The following is a 13,885-nucleotide window of genomic DNA, read 5'->3' as shown; positions in this document are numbered from 1 at the left end:
TCGACTTCTAACCTCAAGAGCTTTTCCTCCAGCTCTTTTCGTCATTGTACTTCTTTTCGTAACTTCTGTTCTATTTTTTGTTGTCGCTTAGCCTCCAGCTCGAATTGTTCTAATCGTCCACGGTGGCCGCTAAACCAAGTATTTCCGTCGGATGGGGAGGTTCTTCATCTTCGGGCAGGTGGACCTCCAAATAAATTCGCCGTGGATGAGGGTTTCCCGACATTCCTTCCCTACGGGGGAGAATTTGTTCTCTCTTAGGGTAGAGACAATGCTAGCGTCAGGTCATCGTGGTAGGGCTCTGGTTCCGACTCAGACGCCGTATGACTGTCTTCATACTGATTATCCGCCATATGTGGATGTAGACCTCCAAGTCCCCAGCAACAGCGCCAATGTTTCGAGCATTACATGAAACAGTGATTTGAGCCTGAACGTGAGATCCAGACTCCTTCCGAGGCAGCATCCGACTTGTTCTGGTGCTGAGGTGCCGCCGTCTGAGTTTCTCGTGAGGAGGTGGGGGTGGTACCTACAAAAAACTCCGATGCTTAAGTTAGCAAGGGCTTTAAGCATGTTTTTAGTAGATTGAATCTTAAATATACCTGAGAGATGTCAGTGTATTTATAGTAGAGTGGTAACAACCTTTTGGAACAGTTTCACCTTTGTAGGTGGATAACCGTTCTCTTTATCTTAGGAGTTTGTTCAGATCTACCTTCTAAAGGAGGTAGAGATAGTATGAGATATTTAGGGAGGTAGTTATTTATTTGAATAAGCAGGGCTAGACCTCCTTATCGTACCCAACCTCTTGTGAGATTGGGCAAGTAGAAGAGATCATCCTTTTTTGGGTATACCTTTATTTTTATTGGGTCTAGTTTTATGTTTTGAGATAGGGTATAAATAATTGGTATATTTTTTGTACATTAAAATATTTATTGATCCATAAAGGATTGAAGTTTATTCGAATAATAAAAAATGATATCTTACTATGTTGTAGTATCTTTTTTATAGATTTAAAAACAAAAGAGATTAAAATTATCTACAAGTATTGAATGACTATTTTATAAATAAATCTTTTTCTACTGTAAAAAGAAATAAAAAATACATGTTATATTTATAAAAAATATTTGATTATTAAATCATGATAAATTTGATTATTTTATTATTTTAATGAATTTGTATTTATAAAAATGTTATAATTCTAGATTGGCATGCACTAGTATTTTATCAAGTATTATACTTTTTTTTTTTTTTTACCAAAGATAGGAGACTCGAACCCGTAACCTCTTAATTGAGTATGGAAAGATTATGTCATTTGAGCTATAATTCATTGGCAAATTTGGAAAGATAGGAGACTCAAATCCGCAACCTCTTAATTGAGTATGGGGAGTCTATGCCATTTGAGCTATTATTCATTAGCAAAAATTTGGAAAGATAGGAGACTCGAACCCGCAACCTCTTAATTGAGTATGGGGAGTCTATACTATTTGAACTATTACTCATTGGCATCAAGTATTATACTTTATAACAAGAGAATATAAATATTTAATTCATAGAGGTAAACGGATAATATAAATAATCAAATTTGTGTATGTCAATTTGTTATTAGGTTTTATAGATAGATTTGTCCACTACTAACTTGCCTTTGGAATTTGGATAGTTGTTGTGTGTAAGAGAGTAAAAGCATCCGGTTTAGCCGAAAATCAATGTTGTATCCAAATATATTAGTCAAATAAAGACGAACATGAAAAAAAAAAGGATAAAACTGCCAACAAATGAGATTCAACGGGTAAGCCAGACAATTGGCGGCAATATACAGGTAAGTTCAACCGTAATCCAAACAACTATTGACGTTTGAATACTTGCTCTATCAAAAAACCACAAAGAATTTGTCAAAAAAACCAAGGAAAAATCTTGGTCTAATCTTTCTAAAAATGAAAATAGTAGTTGTATTCTCATTCTCAAAAAATAAAAGAAATGAGGACAGCAAAACAAAGCAAAGCCAAGCCAAACCAAGAATCCAACAACAGCGCTCCACCACCGGTGGGAACATTCCAAGACTAGTGACCACTCCAGAATTCCAAAACCCAAAACGCAGAATAAAAAAAATAAAAAATAATAATATGCAAAAAAGTCAAAAAAGAAAATTAAAAATCAACCATATGATTCCTCCTATGTCGGTGGGCCCTCACCGACGGACTTGAAACCTTTGTTCAAATTTAGTTAATTGCCACAAATGAAACAAAAAAATATCCTCCCCCTTGCTGTAATAATGACCAGTGGATCCCACCACCAAAGAAATAAGCCAACTGGTTTTTGTTAATAAAAAATATCAGTTACAAATACAGTTCGTTATAAGATTTCTTTTTCTTAACAAAAATAAAAAAAGAAAAGATTAGTCGTGGCTTTTTCCCGATATGCACGCGCCTGTCTCTCTCTGCCGTTTACGAATTAAAGTGAGCGAACCTGAAGCCCTATTTATCCTTCTTTTTCCACCATTATATATACCCTCTTCCTTGTCTTTCTCCCTCAACCGTAACACTTCGTTTTCTCTCTCTACACTCCATCCACCTCTCTCTCCTACTTCACTCTAACATAGCCTAAACATTTTCTGTTCTTTTCTTATTTTTCTCTTGAACCCTAAATGGAGGAATGCAACAACAAGAAGCGAGTTCGGGACGACTCGGACACCGAGTCGCCCGAGTCCAAGATTCCTCGAGTTGACTCGCCCGTTTCTCAGCTCACCCGGGTTAACTCAGCCGAGTCGTGCGAGGAATCGGGAGGATGGGAACTCGTCCGGATCGAATCGGAGAACTCGGTGGTTGACGAGCTCCACGGTGAAATCCTCAACATTCTTGACGATATGGACAATGTGGCGGAGCGTGACTCAACCTTCCAAGGCCTTGACTCCGTCATCAAGAGCTTCGAGGAAGAAATACTCGCACCGGGTCAAGATTCGAACCCGGTTCCCGAATTCGGGGATTTCATTCCGAACTTGGGATATCTCTTGGAGGCATCGGACGACGAACTAGGGTTGCCGCCGACGGTAACACCGAACGAGGAGGTTAAGCCTGAAATCGAAGAATCGGGTCGGGTTGGTCCGGATGGATTGGACCTAACCGGATTTCTAGGGATTGAAGATGATTTCAGGGGATACGAAGCATTTGGGTTTGGCAATGGTGGGTGGGTGGACTACGATGACAGCGAAAACGGTTACGTAATGATAGATGGGTTGTTTGATTATGCGGATACGACGGATATTTTATGGCGGCCGGAGTCGTTGCAGGCCATGTAAGGGTTTTTCCGGTGTGGCGAGGTTTTGGGGGTAGTCTCGCCGGAAAGTGGAACATGTAAATCTTAATTAATGGATGGTTTTAGGCAGCACAAAAAACCTTAGGATGGTAGAGAATTTTGGACCTGTAAAAATTTGTTCTTTACATCTTTTGGTTTGTTTAATTAATTGATTAATTCAACTGGGACCGAGAGCACACAGGTTTTGACTTAATGGTAATTACACTATTTTGGCTCTCTAATTAAGATGGTTAAAGACTTAAAAGGTAAACCTTAAACGTTGTTATAATGCTTGTGACCTTTTATGTCCTTAATGAAACTGAAAAATTGTATGAATGCGTAACGAAATGTTGGATCCGGATCTCAATCCTTTCTCAAATTGATGGGTTACGGCTGCTTTTAATTAATATTCTTTGACTGTGAAACGAAATGTTGGATAGATCTCATTCTTAATTGATAATTTTCTTTGCTTTCTTCCTTGAAATTTTTTGTTTGAAAAATTTACCTTTATTTTTTTTAAAAAAAAAAAAGGCAGTTAGGAGCTAAACTAATTTTATTGCAAGTTTAGTTACTTGGTATAAAATTAACTCAATTAACATTTATCTAAACTTTTCACTTAAAAGTTCGCGGGCTAAAATCCGTTTTTACATTTTCCATGCTAAACGGGTTCATATAGAGATATAATGTTCTTTTTAAAGGGGTTTTTTTTCGTTTTGGGCCAAACTCTGGGAATAGGGATTTCTTTTGGTTTGAACGGATAGCGTGGTCATTTTCTTTTTTCTTTTTTATTTGGCTAATTTTTTCTTTTTGGGTTTTTAAAGTCGAACGAAGTACCGTTCAACTAAAGGGAAAGCTTTTGAATGTTAACAAAATAAAATATGAATCAGCAAGGACCAGAGGTTAAAAGGACTCGTCTAACCTATCCCTATAATAGGCCAGTGGCCCAGTACCTTGGGCATTAATTTTCGTCCTGCTAATAGTTCCCGAGTTTCAGTTATAAAACAAAATCACAGTTCCGGAGGTCAAAAACATATATACAGGAAACAGTTCCAAAGCAGTTAAAGTGGACCTCAGCTGCCAAAAAAGAAAAAATCGGTTTTGTTTTTGTGTAATCCATGGCAGTGTTTAGTTGTTGTCTCAAAAGTTTAAAGATATATATAATTACACAAAAGTTTTGCTTGGTAATCAAGACATGAACAAAAATATAAAGTTCACCATTCTATTAAAATATCAATTTTATCCTCGTCATTCTGATACCACCATTATCACTTCTGCTTTTTCATTCTCTTTTAAAATTATCACAATTTATCATAGCACCACCATCTTCAAAACAACACAAATGCAACAAAATTCAAATTGAAATTAAAATTCAATATTTACAAAATAAACAAAAATTCTCAAATATAATCCCAATTGAATAATACAAATAGATTCTGTTCTTGCCTGTAGAATAGGTCGGCTACTCATATGGAACGTCAGCCGAGCTATCTCCTCGAGAGGCTGCACTGCTAGCTCGTCAGTTCCAAGCTTTTCCTTTCAACTTGCGGAAGCGTGAACAATAAAGAGGAAGAGAGGGGGGAGTGTACCTGCAAAGGCACTCCAATGCTTAAGTCAGTATGAGATTCAAGTAAGAAGTGTGTGGAAAAAATACTTTTACCTTGCTTTTATATGATCGGTTCTTTATCAGTAACGGTTTTTCCTCAACGTCTGTCTTGGCGAGGATTGATAATGTATCTGGTCATTATGTCGCCTTTTACTCGGCGGTTTTGGTCCATAACGTCGGTTTTGCCGAGTTATTACTCATGAAGGTCGTATCTGTAACGTATATTGCTGAGTTATGGCCAAGGTGTGACGTGTGATGCCGAGCTTTACAGGTGTGACGACCATATCACAGCCCCCAAGCTTAGCCTGGAAATTTTTTTTAATGAAGCAGGTTGAGCTTCTTGATGAGTTATAACTCGGTTAGATTGATTAGTTATGAAGCCCCCAGTTCAACGTTCTTCATTAAAAAGAATGTTAGTGGGGAAAGTGGGGAGTCGTGTCAAGCCATTAGTGAGGAGAGAGAAAGATGTTGTGTTTATTAAATGGCTTTTTACGTTTCCAAAACAAACTGTACCGTTTGATGTGATTGAGTTTTGAGGGTTAAATTTCAATTTGGTTACCCCTGACCCTTGGTCTTGCTTCTTTGGAAACAGTATGAGTAAAAGAGGTGCATGTTCTTTGTATCCTTTGCTGATTTCTCATTTCCTTCTTCTTCTTTTATTTTCATTGTCTGGGTTCTCTTATGGGTTTTGAGAAGGATAAAAAGAAGGGTATTGATTGGTCTTATGATTGGGTTAGTGAAGATGTTAAGTCTCGGGTATCTTTGTTTTGTGATGAAGCGACTGTTAAGGAGATTGATGATGGTAAGGTTGTGAGGGTTGGGTCTGGAGTGCAGGTGGAGTTGTTGCCGTGTAGTGTGGAAGATAGGGTTTATCACCGGGGTCAGGGGTTTGAGTACTTCTACATGCATAGTTGCGTTTTGGAGGAACTGAGGGTTAAGTTGCCTTTTACTGATTTTGAGTGCCAAATTCTGAAGCAACTAAATTGTGCTGCTTTGCAGTTGCATCCTAATGGGTGGGCGTTCTTGAGGTGTTTTGAGATACTAATGAAAATTCTTGAGGAAAGACCTTCTGTGGATTTGTTTTTTTCCCTGTTTCAAGCTAAAGGGGTTTGGAAAGGGGGGTGGATTAATCTAAATAGTACTCCTGGGTTTGGTATCTTCAAGTTGTATAAATCTTCCTTTAAAGAATTCAAAGAGATGTATCTGAAAGTGAGGAGTGTGGAGAAGTAATTTCCTTTTTATATGGACGAGTTTGTAGGTGAGAGGTTTCCACTGTGGTGGTGCTCGGAGCCTCAAAATATACTCGGACCCGAGGTGATAACTCCGAGAAATGTGTGCATTATTGAGTTCCTCGTGAAGCAAATTGATCGAAAGGATTTGATATCTATGTTTGAAATTTTAAAGTGGGAGAAAAATAGGGATTCGGTTATAGAATATTTGGGTGAGTTTTGTTATTTTGTTTGCTTTATCCTTGCTTGAAATGTTGCTGATTTTGTTTTGTATGTTTATACAGGGGGTAAGTATCCTGGTGTCTCAGCTGCCTCCTTAAGGTCTAGGTTCAAGAATAAGAATCTAGAAAAAGAAGTGTCCTCATCCAATAAGGAGAAGACTACTGTTGCCACTGAGGTTAGTAAGCCTGTAACTGGTCGGAGGAAAGTTCTTGCGAAGAAAAGAAAGGGAGAAGTTGTTGACCTATCCGAAGAATCTAGTCAGAGGGGGGATGAAGTTTTGTTGGAAGAAATCCGTTCATTTCTGATGAACCAGAAGAAACTTCATGAAGTTTCTGAACATAGTGGTGGGTTATCGGTTTGGGGAGGTGACTTTCCGTATATGTCTGTGGCCGATGATATTTGCTAATCATCGGCCGATGTTTCATTGGCTAATGAGGTTGGGGAAATAGCCGTCGGGCAGTATATGCAGGTAAATATTTTTCATTTTGAATTGTTATTTTATAGTTGTATGTGACTCTAATTTTGAATTAGGTTTTTGTTTTAACCTATAGGTAGTTGGATTTCGTATGGCGAGCTTAGGTCGTAGTCAAGAGGTGAAATATAAGAAGTTAGCGATTCAGAGAGAGGAGGTTGAGGCTTTGAAGGATCAGTTAGCCCAGAGTAAAGGTACAGTTACTGAGTTGCAAACTAAATTGGGTGATGTTGAGAAACTACTGAAAGAAACAAAAGACAGCTATGCTAAGGATGTGGAGGACTTAAAGAAAAAGGAAGCCGACTTGGCTAGTGCGGAGACTCGGTTAATTGAGGTTACTGCTCAGTTGAAAGACATGGAACAAAAGAAACAAAATGAAATCTTGGATTTGTTTGTTGAAGGATTTGAGAGGGCTTCAATTCAGGCGAAATTTATGGCTCCTGAAGTTGATTTTTCTGAGATGGATCCTGGGAAGATTGTCAGAGATGGTAAACTAGTTGATGATGATGGTGTTGTGGAGGATGAAGTTGAGAATACTTAGTTTTGTTTGAAATGAACTGTTGTTTCTGTGATGTTTTTAGCTTTCTATTTTGTTTAGGATTTGTATGTTGAAACATTTGTGTTATGGACTTGTTTGCTTTTTAGGCAAAAAATGGCGCTGTATTTTGAGATGGATTAAGTTATAATCCTTGTTTTGGTAATTTGCGCTTTGTAAGTTGTATTCGTCTAATGCATGGAATACAATAGTAGGTTTATTGATAGGGACATCTTGGTAAGATGTGGAATGGTTTGCCGAGCTGTATTGTTTGATGAAAATGCTTGTTCCCTTTTGAAAAAGCTTTTCGAATTGCTAACTCGGTTAATGATTGACAAATAATATAGGAGTGAATATCTGGAAATTATTTGGTTTGATTGATGAACCTTTATTTACAAAGGTGCAGGTAGGCTAGCCTTATTAAAACCTCTCCAAGCAAAACCCTTTTTTTTGGAAAAAATCTTGGTAGTAGGAAAAAGAGTACTAGCCTGGCCCTGACTTTTAACTATAGAATTTCTTTAAAGAAGAAACATTCCGGGTATTAGGTAAGCTAGTACCATTTATAGATTCTAATGTGTATGCTCCTTTGCCGAGGACCTTGGCTATTCGGTAGGGGCCGTTCCAATTTGCGGCGAGCTTTCCGTGGTTTGGAGGTTTCCGAGTTGTTTCTGTCTTCCGGAGGACTAAGTCTCCTTGTTCAAATGATCTGTTTCTAACGAGCTTATTATGTCGCCGAGCTATGGCTTGCTGTGCCGCATGGAGTCGGATACTTGTCATGTCTCTGACTTCTTCGATGATGTCTAACTCGGCTCGCCGAGCTTCTTCGTGGTTGGAAATCTGTGTACGGACCGAGCCTTGTGAAATTTCTAAAGGGATCATTGCTTCAGATCCATAGACAAGCCTGAATGGGGTTTCTTTCGTTGATGATTGAGGTGTAGTGTTATACTCCCAAAGGACTTCTGGTATGAGTTCGGCCCAAAGGCCTTTGGCGTCATCCAACTTCTTTTTTAAAGCGTGTAATATGACCTTGTTTGCTGCTTCAGCGAGGCCGTTAGTTTGTGGATGTTCAACGGATGAGAAGTGATGATTGATTTTGAGGTTCTGAAAAAAAGATTTAAATTTCTGATCGACAAACTGGCGACCATTATCAGTAATGATATGTCTTGGGAGACCAAAACGACAAATAATGTTCTTCCAAATGAAAGATCTCATATGTTGTGAAGTAATGTTAGCTAAAGATTGGGCTTCTACCCATTTTGAGAAGTAGTCAATTATAACAACAAGAAATTTTACCTGACCTGGTGCTACTGGGAATGGGCCGAGAATGTCGAGCCCCCAGTGGTTGAAGGGCCAGCTAATGTCCGAGTAATGTAACTGTTCGGCTGGGGTGTGTATTAGTGGAGCATGCTTTTGGCAATTGTTGCATGTCTTTACTTTGTTGTTAGTATCTTCTTTGATGGATGGCCAGAACAGACCTGCTTGGAGGATTTTGGAAGCCAAACTTTGAGCTCCTGTGTGGGTTTCGCGGATTCCTTCATGAGCTTCGGCTAATGCTATTTCTGCCTCACTTCTGTTGAGGCATTTCAGGAGTGGTCGGGAGTATCCTTGGCGATATAGGGAGCCATTTATTAAAGTGAAAAAGGAAGCTTGTCGATGAAACCGTTTTGCATTTTTGATATTGTCTGTTATGTTCCCTGTTTGCAGATAATGTATAAAAGGTGTTTGCCAATCTGTTTCCTATGTGACACTCACAACATCGGTTAGAGTAACACTTGGAGATGTTATTGTGGATTGGTGCAACATGGATAAGTCGGCTTGTGTGCTGCCGAGCTTAGAAAGAATGTCTGCTCTGTGATTTTGTTCTTGTGGTATGTGATTTATTTCAAATTCAGTGAATTTAGAACATAAATATTTGATGAGTTTGAGATATTTAGAAAGGAGTGGATCTCTTACCTGGAATAGGTCATTTACCTGTTGTACTACTAGAAGCGAATCGCAATATACCTTAATATTGGAGATTTGGAGATTTAAACAAAGTTGGAGTCCAGCAACGAGGGCTTCATATTCCGTTTAGTTGTTGCTGGCCTTGAAGGATAGATGTATTGAATGTTCTAGGATAAATCCATTACTGCCCTCAAGTCGAATGCCTGCTCCACACCCTTGAATGTTAGATGAACCATCAACATGTAATGTCCATTGTATTTTGTGGTCGTCTTCAGTAGGCATTGTTAATTCTGCTATGAAATCGGCAAGGAATTGGGACTTGATCGGTCCTCTGGCTTGGTATCTGATATCAAATTCGGATAGTTCTACCGACCATTTTACAAGCCTGCCCGTAATTTCTGGTTTTTGTAGCCTGACGTAATGGGTGATCGGTTCGAACATGGATGACGTGGCTCTGAAAATAAGGTCGGAGTCGTCTTGCCGAAAATAACAATGCTAATGCTAATTTTTCTATCCTCGGATAGTTGATTTCAGCATTTTGTAGCGTTTTGCTGACGAAGTAAATTGGATGTTGAGCTTTATCCCTTTCTGTAACAAGAGCAGAGCTTATTGCCCAGTCAGTAACTGATAAATACAAATATAAATCTTTCCCTTGTAAGGATTTTTGTAGAATCGGCGGTTGTGAGAGAGTTATTTTCAGGTTAGCGAAAGCTCGCTCACAATCGTCATTCCAGTGAAAAATAGTTTTCTTTTTCATGGCTTGAAAAAAAGGAATAGATCTTAAGGCTAAGCATGGGACAAATCTTGCTAGGGCAGCAAATCTTTCTGTTAAGCGTTGTACTTCCTTTAATGTCTTCGGGCTTGCCATCTCCAGAACAGCTCGGCACTTGTCAGGGTTTGCTTCGATACCTCTACTTGTGAGTAAGAAGCCGAGGAATTTGCCACCTTCAACGGCGAAAGCACACTTTTCGGGATTCAAGCGCATGTTGTAGGATCAGATCTGGCCGAAGATCTCGGTTAGGTCGTCAATGTGGCTGTGGCCAACTTTGGTCTTGGTGACCATGTCATCAACGTAGACTTCTATGTTGCGGCCGATTTGTTTAGCGAAGATTTTATCCATGAGACGCTGATAGGTCGCTCCTGCATTCTTTAGTCCAAAAGGCATAACTTTATAACAATAGTTACCAAATTCAGTGATGAATGCTGTTTTATTTTGGTCAGAAGGGTGCATAAGTATCTGATTATAGCCCGAATAAGCGTCCATGAAACTTAAGGTGGCATAGCCAGAGGCGTTATCCACCAAAGAGTCAATGGATGGTAAAGGATAAGAATCCTTTGGGCATGCCTTGTTTAAATCAATAAAGTCGACGCACATGCACCACTTACCATTTTGTTTCCTTACCATAACGACATTGGCGAGCCAAGTAGTGAATCTGATCTCTCTGATGAAGTTAGCATTAATCAGCTTCTGAGTTTCCTCCAATGATGCTCGTTTCTTTTCTTCGCCGAGGTTTCTCTTCTTCTGTTGAATTGGTCGGACAGAAGGGTTGATAGCCAGCTTGTGGCTAATGATCTGGGGGTCGATGCCTGGCATATCGGAGGGCGTCCAAGCAAATAAGTCAGCATTTGCTTGTAAAAAATTTTCTATCGTAGGTAGTTCGTCTTTGCTTATTGCTGTACCTACAAAGGTGTATTTGTTAGGATCCTTGTTGAAATGTATTTTTCGTAGCTCACCTGTTGGTGTAGGTCGCTCAAGGAAGTCCGCTCTAGGGTCTAGATCGGCGAGTTCCGAGCTGCTAGCTGTGCTGAGGACGTTGTTGATTTGAGGTTGTTTTGGTCCGTTTTGAAATTTCATTCCAATGTTATAGCAATGCCATGCTTCTTTGTGATCCCCATGAATGGTTACGATATGTTCGTCCTGCACTGAAAACTTGACACAAAGGTGAACTGTGGATACTATTGCGCCGAACTTATTTAAGAAAGGTCGGCCAAGTATAAGGTTATATGGGCTAAAACAATCCACTACTAGGTACTGAATATCATATGTTTTAGATAGAGGGTACTCACCCAGTGTGATTCTCAACCACACTAATCCCAGTATTGGGACTCGTTCACCTGAGAAACCGACGAGGTCTCCTCCTGTTGGTTGCAGGTTGTTGTCGCTTAGCTTCATTTTCTGAAATGTAGAGTAAAACAGAACGTCGGCGCTGCTCCCTGGATCTAAAAGTACCTTTTTTACTAGTAGATCTCCCAATTGAATTGTGATGACCACAGAGTCATCTAAATTTTGAATATTGGATTTGAAATCTGCTTGTGTGAACGTCATTTGGGGGAATTGAGGAATTAGTTGGTAGTCCTGCTGTGCTCCTTCTACCGAGTATATTGTTCGGAAAGATCTTTTCCTAGCCGAGTTGGATGAGCCTCCACTAGCACCTCCTCTTGAAATATAATTGAGGATACCTCGTGGTTGGTCATACTGGGTCGAGGATGGCTTGTCCTTTCCTCAGCTTGGTTGTTCGGATGGAGTATTGCCTGCTGAGGTTGGAGTACGTTTTTGAATGTGTCCTCCAATATACTTGTCAAGGTGCCCTTGCCGAGCCAACCGTTCCAAGGGGTCTTTTACGACGACACATTCGTCGGTTGTGTGGCCGTGCTTCTGATGGAAGGCGCAGTACTTAGATTTGTCGACGTGTTTTGTATCCTCATATGTCCCCGCCTTTCTTAGTGGTTTGATTAATTTGGAGTTCAGGATCTCTTTGATTATATCCTCCCGTTTAGCGTTGAACTGTGTATAAGAGTTAAAACGAGGGTTTAGTTTAAAATTTTTCTTACTGTTATGCACTTTTTCCTCGTCTTTGTAGTTTGTTTTGTCGGACTTCCGAGCTTGTCTTAGCTCCTCAATATCAATCTGGCCTTTTGCTTTCTCTCGGAACTCGGCGAGTGTTTTTGGTTTAGATACGACGATCGTCTCTTGGAATTTCCCAGGTCGAAGTCCGTTTTTGATGGCATGAAGGTGAACTTCAGGGTGGAGATCAGGTATGCTTATGGTGACCTTCGTAAAACGAGTCATATTGTCTTTCAGGCTCTCATTTTGTCCTTGCTTAATTGTATTTAGATAATTTGAGTCATGCAGATAAATTGCGGAGCCAGCAAAGTGGTCCTCAAATAGCTTAGCCAGCTGTTGGAATCGCGAAATTGAACCTGCAGGCAAAGCACAAAGCCAATCAAGTGCAGAACCGTCTAAATAATTTGGAAAACAACGACACAAAACAGGATCAGATGCACTATTGACGATCATTATTGTTCGGAATTTCTTGATGAACTTTTTTGGGTTTCCGAGTCCATCATAAGGTGTGAGGGTCAATGGTAAAGTGAATCGTCGTGGTAATTCGAAATTCATCACGTCTGACATGAAAGGGCCTACGAGTTCGTCTGGTTCCTCATTCTCGTCCTCCGGCTGGGCATCCTCGACTTGAATGGTCTCAGATACATGAGTGGGGTTTGAATGATGTTCGGCATCCTCTGGCTGAGGCTGACGAATGTTGTTATTTTCAGTTCGGCCATTGTTCAACTCGGTGATCTGAGCGGCCATTCTCTGATTTTCTTCTGCCATACGTTAGTTTGCTTGTTGCAGCTCGGTCACCATCCGAAGAAGTTCGGATGGGCTAGGAGGCAGCGCGTCGGCCATAGGTACAGGCGGAGAAATTGAGACCAAAAGAGGAAAAAAATTTATCTCTTCGGCCCCACGGTGGGCGCCAGTTGTTCTTGCTTGTAGAATAGGTCGGCTACTCATATGGAACGTCAGCCGAGCTATCTCCTCGGGAGGCTGCACTGCTTGCTCGTCAGTTCCGAGCTTTTCCTTTCAACTTGCGGAAGCGTGGACAATAAAGAGGAAGAGAGGGGGGAGTGTACCTGTAAAGGCACTCCAATGCTTAAGTCAGTATGAGATTCAAGTAAGAAGTGTGTGAAAAAGATACTTTTACCTTGCTTTTATATGATCGGTTCTTTAGCAGTAACGGTTTTTCCTCAACGTTTGTCTTGGCGAGGATTGATAACGTATCTGGTTATTATGTCGCCTTTTACTCAGCGGTTTTAGTCCATAACGTCGGTTTTGCCGAGTTATTACTCATGAAGGTCGTATCTGTAACGTATATTGCTGAGTTATGGCCGAGGTGTGATGTGTGATGCCGAGCTTTACAGGTGTGACGACCATATCAGATTCAAAAATTTTAATAAAAATTTAAAATTTAAAATTAAAATAAATGTAAATTAAATCTGAGATAGAAAGTGACGAAGTAGATGAAAGAAAAGAAAGAGGTAGAAAAGAACGAGAACAAGATGATGAAGATGGGGAGAGGTGGAGAAGAATGAGGAGAAGATGAAGATGAACGATGACACCAAATAGAGGATAAAGGGAAACGCTATCAAAGCCCAAAGTCGGACAGCAGTATTGAGCAGTGTATAGAGACTACTAGAGAGAGAAAACAAAGATTAGTTGAAGAAGGAGAAATTAGGTTAAACATGGTAAGCATACGGAGCGAATTATAAAAATATTAAAGGGATAAAATTATTAAGATTTTAGGATCTCAAACTAAAAA

At 39.8% G+C, this 13,885-nt stretch overlaps 3 protein-coding genes across 3 annotated transcripts; 1 reads left to right on the top strand and 2 right to left on the bottom strand.

Moving 5' to 3' along the window:
* Positions 1–2,330: 2,330 nt before the first annotated feature.
* On the top strand, positions 2,331–3,464 carry LOC112738143 (uncharacterized). Its single transcript, XM_025788458.3, has one exon. The coding sequence runs from the start codon at positions 2,636–2,638 to the stop codon at positions 3,284–3,286; it is 651 nt and encodes a 216-aa protein (XP_025644243.1). The 5' UTR covers positions 2,331–2,635; the 3' UTR covers positions 3,287–3,464.
* A 6,817-nt stretch (positions 3,465–10,281) lies between these two features.
* LOC140177569 (uncharacterized) lies at positions 10,282–11,613 on the bottom strand. Its single transcript, XM_072210695.1, has one exon. The coding sequence runs from the start codon at positions 11,611–11,613 to the stop codon at positions 10,282–10,284; it is 1,332 nt and encodes a 443-aa protein (XP_072066796.1).
* Positions 11,614–11,790: 177 nt separating this feature from the next.
* LOC112733658 (uncharacterized) lies at positions 11,791–12,879 on the bottom strand. The gene has a single exon (XM_025782696.1). It carries the CDS (start codon positions 12,877–12,879, stop codon positions 11,791–11,793), a length of 1,089 nt encoding a protein of 362 aa, XP_025638481.1.
* Between the last annotated feature and the right edge of the window lie 1,006 nt (positions 12,880–13,885).

Source organism: Arachis hypogaea, chromosome 13, assembly GCF_003086295.3.
Source record: "Arachis hypogaea cultivar Tifrunner chromosome 13, arahy.Tifrunner.gnm2.J5K5, whole genome shotgun sequence".
Classification (NCBI taxonomy): domain Eukaryota; kingdom Viridiplantae; phylum Streptophyta; class Magnoliopsida; order Fabales; family Fabaceae; genus Arachis; species Arachis hypogaea.
This window is presented reverse-complemented; position numbering and strand designations above follow the sequence as displayed.